Source organism: Myotis daubentonii, chromosome 1, assembly GCF_963259705.1.
Source record: "Myotis daubentonii chromosome 1, mMyoDau2.1, whole genome shotgun sequence".
In the NCBI taxonomy this organism is placed as follows: Eukaryota; Metazoa; Chordata; class Mammalia; order Chiroptera; family Vespertilionidae; genus Myotis; species Myotis daubentonii.
The window spans coordinates 40,758,587-40,771,782 of NC_081840.1; the positions used below are offsets into that span (position 1 = coordinate 40,758,587).

A 13,196-nucleotide genomic window follows, 5' to 3' on the forward strand; every position below is an offset into this window, starting at 1 on the left:
CTTTGAAGTGAATCATGCGTTTGGACAGCTGTGCACACTTGTCATCACAAGGTAGAATCAATCAGTTACAAGTCTGGGTCCCTATTGTCAGAAGGACTGTTCTGGAGCAGGTGATACCCGTTCACGGCCCCATTGGAGCAGGACAGCAGCAGCTGAGAGCAGGCTGGGTAGGTGGGAAGAGCCCAGCTGAGGGGAGCTCAGAAGTAGGAAGTCACCACAGATCCACATACATGGCCAGCAAGCCTGTGGGTGGCAATCAGTGGATGGTGGGTGTGCAGTGTGCAGTGTTGGCCTGGGGTTGGGTGGGGGGCGGGGGAGATGAGGTGTGACCATAAGCTCTCTGTTGGGTCAGGCGGTCGGCATCAGGAAGCTTCCATAGTGGACAGCAGTGAGTGGGCACAACCGCGGGGGAGCTGAGAGGTGGTGACCATTGCAGTTAGTACCAGGTATCCACGCAAGTTTGGGACAGGCTCTAGTCCCTAGAACAGGGGTCCTCAAACTACGGCCCGCGGGCCACATGCAAATACAAATATTGTATTTGTTCCCGTTTTGTTTTTTTACTTCAAAATAAGATATGTGCAGTGTGCATAGGAATTTGTTCATAGTTTTTTTTAAACTATAGTCCAGCCCTCTAATGGTCTGAGGGACAGTGAACTGGCCCCCTGTTTAAAAAGTTTGAGGACCCCTGCCCTAGAAGATAAGAAAACTCCCCCACGTCTAAAAGACTAGGATCCAGTAGGAGACCCAAGGAAAAGTTTCAAAATGAAGAAATAAGAGAACACAACTGACAAGATTTTAGACTACAGCTTGGTGGCAGGGAAGCTTCAAGCCAGGCCAGTACCCAGTTCGTGGTTATGAGAAACAAGGCAGGAAACCAGGTGCTAACAGGGACATGGAGGCCTGGGCAAGCCTGCAGCAAGACTTCCATGCTGAGCCCGGAACAGCAGCCACCAGTCCTTCCTATGTGCTCCACCCCCACACCAGGAGCCAGAGCTCAGGCGCACAGGGAGCCGAGCAGCACCATAAAGAGCACCATTTCCCCTGGAAGATGCCCGCTTCTCCCCAGAGGTGAAGAAAACCCCCACTCCAGCTGCCTCCTCTAAGGCACCCTCCTCCAATGCCCTCAAAACACATGAAGAGCCACATACCTGCTTCTTCCTTCCCCAAAGCCAGGGCCATCGTGGGGCTGGAATATAACCCTTTCTCCCCTGCCTCTGTGACTTGCCCAGCTGTCACTGAAGGGGCCTGTGGAATGGAGGCAGACAGAAGGCTGAGCTGTGACCAAGGGGCCCAGCCCAGAAAAGCCTGACGAGAGTTATGCCCATGATGAAGGCGGCCAGTGAGACCTCCTCTGGCGCTGGGTCAGAGCCATGTCTTTGAGCATTCCTGGTGAGACGGCAAAAGCACAATTTGATCAAGGATTGGCACGGCAGAGTCCTTGATAGAGAAAACTGCACATCCTGAAGTTGAATCTGAGCCAGGAGTGCGGAAAGAAGTGTCCCAGGCTGGGGATTATAACACTCCTTCCAGAGAGACCAATACTGGTTCCAGGTGCTGAGTCTAAATGGAAGACCCTCCCAGGTTCATCTTACAACCAACTCGGCCCGCCTGGTGGAGCCTGTGCCCTAGAGCTGAAGGTAATCAGGAGGCCCTGGGCTTGCAAAGGAGGCACCTGTGTGGTGCTTAATTCGCAAAGTGTGGAATAATGGCTAGTTTTACCCACATGGCTATTTCTAGCTCATCAGTTCCCAGACTCCAATCTCCTAAAGTCTGGGATCAAGTTATTTGCATTTGAATTCCCTGAAGGACCACTGGGCTATGTCTCATGGCAACATACTTGTAGTGATTCCTACTATGTGGGGAAGAAAGTGGGAGCAGTATTAAAACTACTGTTTTTTACCCAAAAAAATTCCCTGAAAGTTTTATCAGGTGGAGATCAATCTTACCGATTTAGCTGCAACAACCTGGGAAATATTTCTACTCCATAAACATTTTCCTCCAAGATAGTCGCGTTAGGTCTGAGTGAAACATTCTTCAAGAGTCGCCATTTTTTAAAAAACTGAATTAAAATCCAGACATGCTCTGAAATGTGATTCTATAGTTGCCCAGGGAGCAACACAAGAATGAGCATTCTTGGCAACCAAGCCCCGGCTTTCCTAATAGCAATCGCTCACACTCGGGGACACCTGCTCTGAGGCAGCACTGTGCAAACCGTGTTGCAGGGATCAACTCCTCAATTCCTCCCAACACCTCCACAAGGTCATTCTTACTCTATCCCCATTCTAGAGGTGAGAAGCCATGGCACCATGATATTAGCAACTGGTCCAAGGATCCAGGATTCCAGGGCTGGTAACCTGGCTTCGGAGCCCAGAATCTGTATCCACTGGCTGGTAGAAGCACAATGCACAGAGAAGGCCTGTCCCCACCCCCACCATCTCATCAGTCCGCCAGCACCTAATGCACACCTGCTAGGAGCTGAGTGCTGGGGGCGGGGGAGGGAGCAGGGGAGGAGAGAGGAGGTGGCTCAGGGTGAGACGTGCCCTTCCAGAGCTTACATTTCAGGGGATGAGATAAATCACACCCACAGAGGACTTCAACACAGGTAGAGAGTGAGCTTTCAGAGGGGAGGTGGCCAGAGCATGGAAGTTAGGAGGAGGGTACAATTACTTGCAGCTGAAAGGGTCACAGAGGGAATCACGGGAGAGCTGGCCCTGGCGTTGCCCAAACTTTGGGAGGTGTGTGCTCATGGCAGCTTACGTTCTCGTTCTCGCCTGTGGGATTCGGCAGAGCGTGGAGGGAGGCAGACGGTGGTTAGCACACTGCACCCCGGCCTTGCTCCATCCGGGTAGTCATGAGGACTGATCCACGTGTTCTGATTCTGTCGCTGCTCTGCCATTATTAACCGATCGCCACTCTAGCCCTTCATTTTAGCAGCTTCAGAAAGCCAGAACTCTGGTTGCTATAGCAGAACTCAAGATACCTTTTGAATCAATCACATAGAGTGATCTAAAATAAAAACACAGTTGTCTTTAGGAAATGAGCCGTACAGCTGGGGTTTTCCCTAAATACTGGGCCAACGGTTTTAGTATCTAGCCATAACATTGTAATGTTTTCTCAATGGAAATGTCTTTTCTAAAATATTGTAGACACTTTCCTGGCATTATAAAACTGAACACAGCGAACAGTTTGTGATAAATTATATGGACGGTGACTATCGTGGCAACTTCAAATTTCCTATTTGGGACGATGTTAAGGGCAGGAATCTGGATGGAAGAGAAAATCAGAGATTAAGAAAGCATCACTTATTTATATCAAAAGGTGGCAGAGGGGCATGAAGCTCCCCAGGCCCCTCCTTAGTGCTGCCTCTGCCGATGGTACTGTATGAAAACACGTTACAGGCTGTGCTGTGGACGCAGATGGAGACCACACAGGAGCAGTTTTAACGCATCACTGGGGCTCTGCCCCACAGGGAGCACTAAAGCTCTTGGGGGCTGCTGAGCAGAGGGGCCTGCCCTCATTTCACTCTGCCCAGGGCAGAGTTCCCTGCCCCAGATCCCAAAGGGCTATGGAAACCGGAGACAGGTGGCTGGGTGTCCCCCGCGGCAGCAAAGCTGTTCTGTCTTCTGTCTGGAGTGATTTGTTTCTCTGCTGTTTCAGCTGATTGTATCTGTCACTGCTTCTAAAAACAGCCAGCAGTGCCGACACCGTGACTGCCGATGCCAGCCTCCCTGTCTCCCTCGCTGCTGTTCTCCTCCTGCCTTTTCTCTTTCTTGTCACCTCTGTTGCTACTCAGATTTGTGAGAAAGGACTGGCCTTTTAGGGACATCACTTGCCAAGCACAGTTCTTTCTGTCTTTGTTGGCTAACCCATCGCTCACAGTCCGGCAGGGATCATCTTAAGGTCTTCCGCTTCCTTTGGCCGAGTTCTCTGGGGAAGCTTTTTGCTGACAAAGAGGAGAGTTGTGTGTGTGTGTGTGTGTGTGTGTGTGTGTGTGTGTTCTGGCAACTTTCTCTTCCTGAGCAATCCAAAAGGCTGGGGGTGCTGGAGAGCGAGCGTGTATAAAGACAGCCTTTACAGTCTGCTCAGGCCCTCTCTGAGAGCGCTGATGGCTTGAGCACATTGAGCAGTTCTGCTTCAGAGGCAAGACGGAGCTGAGTGGTGAAGAGCCCGGTCAGTCTCTGTGTCAGAGAGAATGGGGTTTGAGGACACCCTTTATCATTTGCTGGGTCTCTAACTGTGGGCAAGTGTTAAGTCTCCATTTCTTTTACCTGTAAAATCAGGCTGAAGTAGTCATCACTTCATCTGACATTGAAAAACGCTGAACACAGTACCCAAAAAATATTTGCTGTTATTATTGATGTTATTAAGGAGAGAGAATGACTGAAAATCTGGTTTCCCTCAGCACACTGAAGAAGGGCTCCTACAGGCTTACTCTTCATAAACCATCTATATATATAAAAGCCTAAGCGACGGTTACGACCGGTTGACTGAATGACCAGTTGACCAGTCGCTATGACACGTACTGACCACCAGGGGGCAGACACTCAACGCAGGAGCTGCCCCCTGGTGGGCAGTGTGCTCCCACAGCCAGCCTCCTGCAGCCTGCCCCGATCAGCCACAATCACCGGACAGGCCAAAAAACCCCACTGATGCATGAGTTTGTGCACCGGGCCTCTAGAAGTTTATAGTGTAGAATTAGCCTATGCATTGGTGTCACTGTCTCTGAACCTCAGACATTCTTTAGTGGCCTGAGTTTATAATAGATCATCCTATAAAATAGTTCACAAAGTTGGGTGAACTATTTTTAAGAACTTTTTTTAAAAAAAGCTTTGAGACATATGCAGATGTGGCCATATTTTAGGAAAACTATTTGAAATGTAAATCACAGTTGATACTATTTTGTGATTTGAAAAAAGCACTGGGAGCCAAATATCTATTTTCAGGATGTAGTGAACTGAAGCAAATGTCTGAAAGCTACTGGAGAGAAGAAAAGCTTTTGAGCTTTCAAGAAATATTACCAGGGCATATTTGGAACTCCTGGGCAATATCCTCCTGACGAACAGATAGATTGGTTCCAGGTTCCTGTCCTGTCTGCATGTTTGTTAACATCCTTCCCAGGTCCCCTCGCTGAGCAAGGCCCTGAGTATTGTCCTCTCTGTGAGATCCTCACAGGGAATTTGTAACAAGTTACAGTAAATTGTCTCATTAATGAGATATATGCTTTTCTCAGGAACTTTACAAATGCTATTTTTCATTTGCTAAACCCAAAGAAATATCAGATAATTATTGTTATTTATGTAATGTTCAGAATTTGAAATAATTATCATAAGTGTATTTTTCCCTTTATTGAATAAGATATTACAAATGTGTCCTTATCCCCCCAATGTCCCCTCTCTATCTCCAATATTTTTTAATGAATTCATATGTTGAATAGTGTGTGATAGGTGTCTTAATTATCTTTCAACACCAAGATCCTCTGGAAAAAGAAAGTTATAGTTATTCAAAAATATTCTGGGAAAGTATAATCTTTCATTTCCATAAGTGGTTGGTAAAACATACCAACAAAATTACTCAGTGAGAATGTCGAGGGATATTGACAAAGCAAACTGTTTTATGTAGCTTTTCATATTTATAGAGGGTCTCCATATCCCAATTGTAATTATCTATAGAATGCTTGATTTTGAATCTTACTGTACTGTTGGATTTTGTGAGAATCATTATTATTATTGTCATCATTATCTTTGTTATTATTTACTATGTATTGCCTGTTATGGTCCCATTATGTTTGTTAAAAACTACTTATATGGCCATATCACTGAGTACAAATTTACACTGGGGATATTATTGGCTTGTCAAACTGCTTACTTCAGCTATTTTACCATTGATTCATAATAGGCAAGAGAGAGAGAGAGAGAGAGAGAGAGAGAGAGAGAGAGAGAGATTGGGGAGGGAGGGAAGGAAGAAAGAAGAAAGAGAGGAAGAAAGAAGGAAGGGAAGAAGGAATATCTGCTCAAGTTCACAAAGAATTTTAAAATAATTATATAGCATTTGACAGGCTACAGCTATTACTAGAAAGAAAAGGCAACAAATTTAAGCCAATAATCAGCTCAATCCCAATAAAACTACTACTGGCTAAGAGTTCAGTTAATCTATTAGAATGAAGACATTTGGGAAAATTAGGCACACTATAAACAACTTCAAACCTTCAGCTGTTCTCATCAGAACTCGTTAGGGGCCCAACTCTAATAATTAAGCCACGATTATTATTGATTGCAAGCCTGTTATTATGGGCGATTCCTTTCAGTTTCATTTGGCAAATTCTGTGGCCCTCTGCTTCCCACCTTGTAGGAGCAAAAGTCACAGAAGGTCTGTACGGTGGCATGTGGCAAAATAAAGATGTTCTTTCTAAAAAGAAAAAGTTTCAGTGAATGTAATGATAATATGGGAGATAACATTCAACTCTAGGAAAATAACAGAATTCTTTATTGTATTCAATTAATCTAATGGCCAAGGTGCTTCACCTGTAACTCACAAATGAGTCAGTTCCAAGCATTAATTGGTTATCTTGCTTTAAGACAGTGGTTCTCAACCTTGGCTGCACATTAGAATCACCTGGGAATCTTTTTAAAATCCTGATTTCTGGGCCTCATCCTCCGGAAATTCTGTTTCTTTGTTACTAATGTTGTGGCCTCACCCCATAACAAAGAAACAGAATTTCCGGAGGATGAGGCCCAGAAATCAGGATTTTGAAAAGATTCCCAGGTGATTCTAATGTGCAGCCAAGGTTGAGAACCACTGCTTTAAGACATGATGGTACACATAGAAACTCCCCCATTGACCAAAATGACCTGTGAAGAATAAATTCAAGCATGCATCTTTAAAGTACTTGTACCTCAAATAGAAAAAAAAAAATGGATTACCTCATAATTAGGGGAATTGGTTTTAAACTGTGATGGGATAGTATACATTATACTTTAAAAGAATTTCTTGAACCAGGAGAAATAGAATGTTAATATTTACTTAGACTAAAAATTCATTAGTGGTATCCCTCCAGATGCTATGATGAGCATGCTATGAGAAAAAGTATTTATTAAAAAGAAAAAATAAAGAGAAGTGAGATGATTTGATTTTTCCCCATCTCCCTTTCAATTGTTTTGGAAAGTATATGTAATAATCTTAAAAGGAAAATAAATTTATAATAACAAATGGAAAGAGGGAACAAGGAAAAGACATCAAATAATTAAACTCTAGTTATTATCTATGAAGTCTGGACTGCTGCATGTTTCTGAGGCTTTTGCAAAGTAGCATGAATATCCGCATGTGAGTGATTGCGATTCCCAGGAAAATCTTGTTCAACTCTGTGCTTCAGAAGCCACCTCAGGATTTGGGTCACTGAGCAGAGGACACACAGGAGGAACATGTCTGAAGAAAGAAGCTTTCTAGGGGCTGTCCTGCGTTTGACACTGAGCAGAGACAACTTCCCAGAGGCAGAAACTGCCTTCCTAGGTTAAAGCTGACTCACAGCTTGGCAAATAGGACAGCCTTTAAAACTGCTTTCCAAAATGAGCTGATTCTAAGCGGGTTATTCTTAAAACTTAATTCTGCAGCCATCTCTCTCTGGCTTGCTGGTCATTAGCTCATTGTTTTCCAACAAGTCCCACCTCCACCCCCACTCCACCACCCACCTGAAGAGTCAGATTGAGAAAGGAACTGGGTTCAGATGGGGATGTCTGCTGTTTAGAAGGGACACGCAGCGGTGGGAGAAGGTGGGCTACTGTGTTCCAGCGTGGGAGCTGCAGCCGAACCTCAAGTGGCTCAGCTCCTTCACGAACTCTCTGTGACCCCCCACTTCCAGCAGCTCAGGGTCATCCGCTTCCCAAGAGGAGAGTAAGGGGGACCTGTGGAAGGTGTCCTTGGAGGTACCAAGGTAGCCAGGCTCTCATGATTTCAATCTGCAAGACTTTCTGGTGGGTCCTGTTGTTACAAGTTTCTGTAAGAGCCATTATCCAAGCTGTCCTCTGGGGTCGTTGTCCACAGCAGACATTGCCACAAAACAGTCTCATAAATTCAGTTTTGCTCCATGATGCGCTTGGATTCTGGTTTGAAGAAGCTTTCCAAAGTCCCGGTTTGCTTCTTTCCTACTCTCTGCCATTTTTGGACCATTCTGTTCTGTCATCGATCCTAGGTGGTTCGAGATCAGATCTCTCACTGCACAGTGAAATTGCGCCAGACCACGGGTCTCATGGAGTACTGCCTGGAGGTGATAAAGGAAAATGATCCTAGTGGCTTTTTGCAGGTAAGTATCAATTAGTTTCTGCTTCAGATTCTCAGTGTCCCATGAGATTGACTCTACCAAGGCCAGATTCCGACCAGTCCTAAGTATGAAAGGTTTCTATCTTCTTGACACCTCCTACTGCCAATATGTCCATGATTTCCCCCAAAAAAAGTGACATTTTTCAATTCCTTGGATGTCTCGTGATTTCTTCAGTATTCGTTGTTTTAGTGAGATGCTATGATGTCAGTTGAATTTTATTTAACTTTCAATCCCAATGATTAAGGGACCTTTCATTAAGGAATATGTAGATCACTTGCAAGTCACTTCCTGCCAAACTGGCCAAGAATGATAGAGACTAAATATAAGAAATGAAAGCACTCTCTGCCAAAGAATAGGGTGGTACATGAAGAGGATGATGTCTTAAAGTGTAACAAATCCCATTCTACAGATTATCATAGGCAGCCTCTCTAAACTACTTGTAAAACTCATTTCCAAGTATGACAGGATACCCACACCTCAGGTGAGAATCAGGGTTGTTGGTTCTAGTAGGAGTCATTAGTCACCAACATAGCATTATTTAATGTTGCTGGCTTTAAGCTGATCAGTCCTAAATAGCATGATCATCCATCAGGTTTGTCTATTAGACCAATTAACTGCTGCTGATTTTTATATCACCCCCTCTGACTCACAGAAGTGTCCAGATTTGCCTGCTAAATCATGGGTCACCCTCACCCTTACCGGCTCCTCACCACCTGCACAGAGTCAGGAAGGTGTGAGTCCCAAGGAAAGTTGCTGGTGACACTCGGGCAGAGTTGAGGGCAGTGTCCTGTGGCCACTGTGGTGGTGTATTTCTTAGGCTGTGGTCTTTGATGTGACTAGATTTCTGACGCCCTCATAAGGAGAGTGCACCTGACTGAAGACCAGTGGGGGAAAGGCACGCTCACTCCCAGGATGACCACAGACTTCGACTTGAGTCTGGACAACAGCCCTCTGCTGCAGTCCATTCACCAGCTCGACTTCGTGCAGATGAAAGGTGGGTGCCTGGATCCCCCCAGTCATAGAACCAGCCGAGTGGAGACAGGTGCTTGAAGCAGGGTCAAGGCAAACAAAAGGCAGCTGCCAGGTTTATAAATCACCTGAGAGGTGGGAAGGTAAACACACACGCCTGTGGTTAACGTTACAAAACCCGGAATGGCTCCTGTCTTACCGTGTAATGGACACGTACCTGGTAGCTGTGTAACCTACCTCTCAGAACAAACTCGGGGCTTGTCAGTTTGAGAATCTTAGGGATTTCAGAGGCTCAGCATCAGAGAACAGGAGGGGGGTGGGGGGGAGAAAGAGAGAGAGAGAGAATCACAGTACATAAATGTTATCTTAATGCAAAAAGTAAAAAAGTAACCCAGGTCCTGTCCAGCTTGGCTCAGTGGATAGAGCGTCAGTCTGCGGACTGAAGGGTCCCAGGTTCGATTCCAGCCAAGGGCACATACCTGGGTTGTGGGCTCGATCCCCAGTGGGGGGTGTGCAGGAGGCAGCCCATCGGCAATTCTCTCTCATCATTGGTGTTTTTATCTCTCCTTCTCCCTTCCTCTCTAAAATCAATAAAGAAATACAAAATATATTTTTTAAAGTAACCCAGAAATATTGACAAAAATCAAGAGAGTTCAGAATTGCAATGACTGCTTCCACATGGGTAGATAGTGAGCAAATGATTGGACATGGATTAGTGGGAAATTGAAGATCAGCGGCTTGTCAGTACTGGTCAGAAAAATTGGGCCTGAATGGAGAAAGAAAATAAAAATTTGAAATAAATGTTAACGTGTTTATTTATGTGATTAAAGGCTATGGCAGGATCTCTGAGATTTGGGGGTGGCTGAGGGAAAGGAAAAATACTTAAAATTATCTTAAGGAAATTAACTCTTTCAAATCAAAGTAAAAACTCAAACCAATCATGCAATGATATTTTAATGACAGCATAAGTAATATCCATTTGAAAAATATTTCTGAGAGGATTTTTTTTTTTTACTTTTTATATGGAAATAATTATATATTTACAGGGAGTTGCAATAGTAAGGAGAGGCCCAGTGTACCTTTAATCCAGTTTCTATCAATGGTTACATCTTGCATAACTAGCAAATAATGTCAAAACCAGGAAATCAACATTGGCACATTGTGTGTGTCTAGTCCTCTGCCATTTTGTCAGGTGGGTAGCCATCACTGCAATCAAGGTGCGGAACTATTGCATCACCACAGAGAGCTCCCTCGGGCTACCCCTTTAGTCAGCCACACCCCTCCCTCCACATCCCCACCCCCAGGCAGTCCTGGGTCTGTTCTCTGCATGATTAGTCACTGTCTGATGTTTCCGTAAGAAATTGATTTTCTCTTTGCTTCTCCCAACGTAAGCATCCACATAATTAAATGGCTTAACAGACACGTACTTTAAAATTTTTGTTTCCTAGGAAAAATCTACATGCTTCCTTTAGCAGACAGACAGAACCATGTAACTCTGCAAGGTGTGGGGCCGTGTGCTAATGGCCCCGTCACGCAGTGAAGTGTAGCTTCTGAATGTATCTTCACCCTCTTTTATTTCCAGTTTTCTCATTCTGCTGTTCACTGTGTATTGCTATGGAGCAATGCCCTCATTCACATTGAAGCAGAGAATAGATTGCAAACAAAAATGCTCTGCCGCAGCGACAAGAATGCTTAGCATTTGTAGACTGCTTACCAAATCACTCTTCTAAGTGCTTTTCCATGGATTAACTCATTTTGTTCTCACCGCGCTACGAGGCAGCTGAGGAAACTGAGGCACAGGAAGACTGAGTTACTTCTGATTGGTGTCCCTCTGCAGAGTTCATTTATATGCTTTGTTTTGTGCTCCTTAAAGTTTAATTCGGTGAGAGCCATTCCTCTTTAGAATCTGAATCATTTCTATCTGTCAGATGCTTGCGACGGAAGGAAAAAGCCAAAGTTCAGGATGCCCTGGAACTTGGCTGGCTGTTGTGAAGACGTCCACTGGCCTCTTTGATATCTGTTAACATCTATACATCTGTATCGGTGTGGCGTTAGACTTTATTTTTTAGTATACTTGCGGTCATCTAATAAACTGCACTTTCGTTTATCAGTAAAAAAATATCTCAAGAAACTGCACCCCCGCCGTAACCCATTTGGTTCAGTGGATAGAGCGTTGGCCTGCGGACTGAAGGGTCCCAGGTTCGATTCCGGTCAAGGGCATGTACCTTGGTTGCGGGCACATCCCCAGCAGGGGGTGTGCAGGAGGCAGCTGATCAATGTTTCTCTCTCATCGATGTTTCTAACTCTCTATCCCTCTCCCTTCCTCTCTGTAAAAAAATCAATAAAATATATTTAAAAGAAAAAGAAACTGCACCCCAAAATCCATGTATAAATGACCAAAATTTAAGTAGCATTTTAAGGAACCTGACCACTGTGAAACTAACAATATGTGTAAGTCAGTGTTTTTAATGGTTCCAATTGTCTTCTAACTGTGGATTATAGTAGAAAGTTAAAATATTTTCCAAATTACTTAAAATATACATTTAAAGTTATGACTCAAACCGACAGCTTAAATTTCTACTTACTTTTTTCTTTTCTTTTTTTTCTTACTTCTTGAGTCAAAATTTTAACATCCCTTTGGTTTTGGTATTTCATCTCAGATGCCTTTTTTTTCCCTTGATATGAAAGAAGATAGTTCTGTTGTTGGTTTTCACATGTTTCCATTTAGGCCAGTTACTACTTGGCAAGAATGCACTGCTTAAAATTATTCTATTAACTAAGGATTTAACTAATCTGATCTTTCTGATTTCACATCACCCCCAAGCAATTGAGATCTAAGTGGAGATTGCTGGTACCTGCTTTGTTCAAACATCCCAAAATTTTAATGACATGTTCTCTGGTTGCATTTTGATTAGAAAATTATCTTATCCTCCTTCTATACTATTGAGAGTGGTGTTTGATCTCTCAGACTTTTCTTTTATAAAAAAAAAAACAATAGATTAAGCTTTGTTTTCTGTTTTTATTAGTTTATGTGTGTGGTTAGTTTTGGGGGTGTATTTGGGAGGGTTTTTGTTTGTTTGTTTAGTTTTTCCTTAATTCTAAGTTGGTATTGTCAGCTTTTCCCAGGTCATGGGAAGGAAATTTTAAGATTCTTTTCCGAAAAGGGCTCTGCTGCTTGGCTCAGAATAGATTTCAGATACCTACCCCCTCCCAGAAAAATATTACCCCACAATTGTCTAAGTATACAAAGTGTCCCAAGATTCACTAGTCTGGTGGTGAAGTGAAACACCAGTGTGTTCATTCTGAACCAGATGAAACCGTCACTTAACACTCCACCTAGTCTTTTTAGCACATATACCAACAGCTGTTAATCCCCTAACTGCCTCTACTCACGTAAGGCACATTTAACTTTATTAACTGGTATTGAATGGAAGAGCTCTGAGTATGTACCAAGGTCATGGGCAAAGACAGGGTGACCTTAACAGACTCCCCTATAAATCATGGAGAAAGTGCACCCAGAGTTTGGCAGCAGTGGAGACAAGCCCACACAATACTTGCATGTAATCATCTGTTCATGGTTTGGGGGCCTAAAAGGCATGTCCTCAAAACCTGTGTTCATGTTTAACCTTAGCAATGTAGTAGCGATGGCTTGCCAGAAACAGCTTCCTCTAAAGCAGGGGTTCTCAACCTGTGGGTCGTGACCTCTTTGGCGGCCGAACAACCCTTTCACAGGGGTCACCTAAGACCATCCTGCATATCAGATATTTACATGACGATTCATAACGGTAGCAACATTACAGTTATGAAGTAGCAACGAAAATAATTTTATGGTTGGGTCACAACATGAGGAACTGTATTTAAAGGGCCAGAAGGTTGAGAACCACTGCTAAAGTCTAAACTTTCCCTTAGATGC

General features: G+C 44.0%; 1 protein-coding gene and 1 long non-coding RNA gene across 13 annotated transcripts in view; one reads left to right on the forward strand and one right to left on the reverse strand.

Moving 5' to 3' along the window:
- The window catches only part of LOC132234862 (uncharacterized), a 213,650-nt gene that overhangs the window by 140,503 nt on the left and 59,951 nt on the right, over positions 1-13,196 (reverse strand). The window lies entirely within an intron of this gene.
- The window catches only part of TRIM9 (tripartite motif containing 9), an 84,158-nt gene that overhangs the window by 45,928 nt on the left and 25,034 nt on the right, over positions 1-13,196 (forward strand). For all 12 annotated transcript variants that reach the window (XM_059696059.1, XM_059696079.1, XM_059696095.1 and 9 more), the window contains exons 4-5: positions 8,186-8,296; positions 9,155-9,308. In XM_059696059.1, the coding sequence (XP_059552042.1) occupies positions 8,186-8,296; positions 9,155-9,308 (265 nt within the window). The remainder of the gene's footprint in view (positions 1-8,185; positions 8,297-9,154; positions 9,309-13,196) is intronic.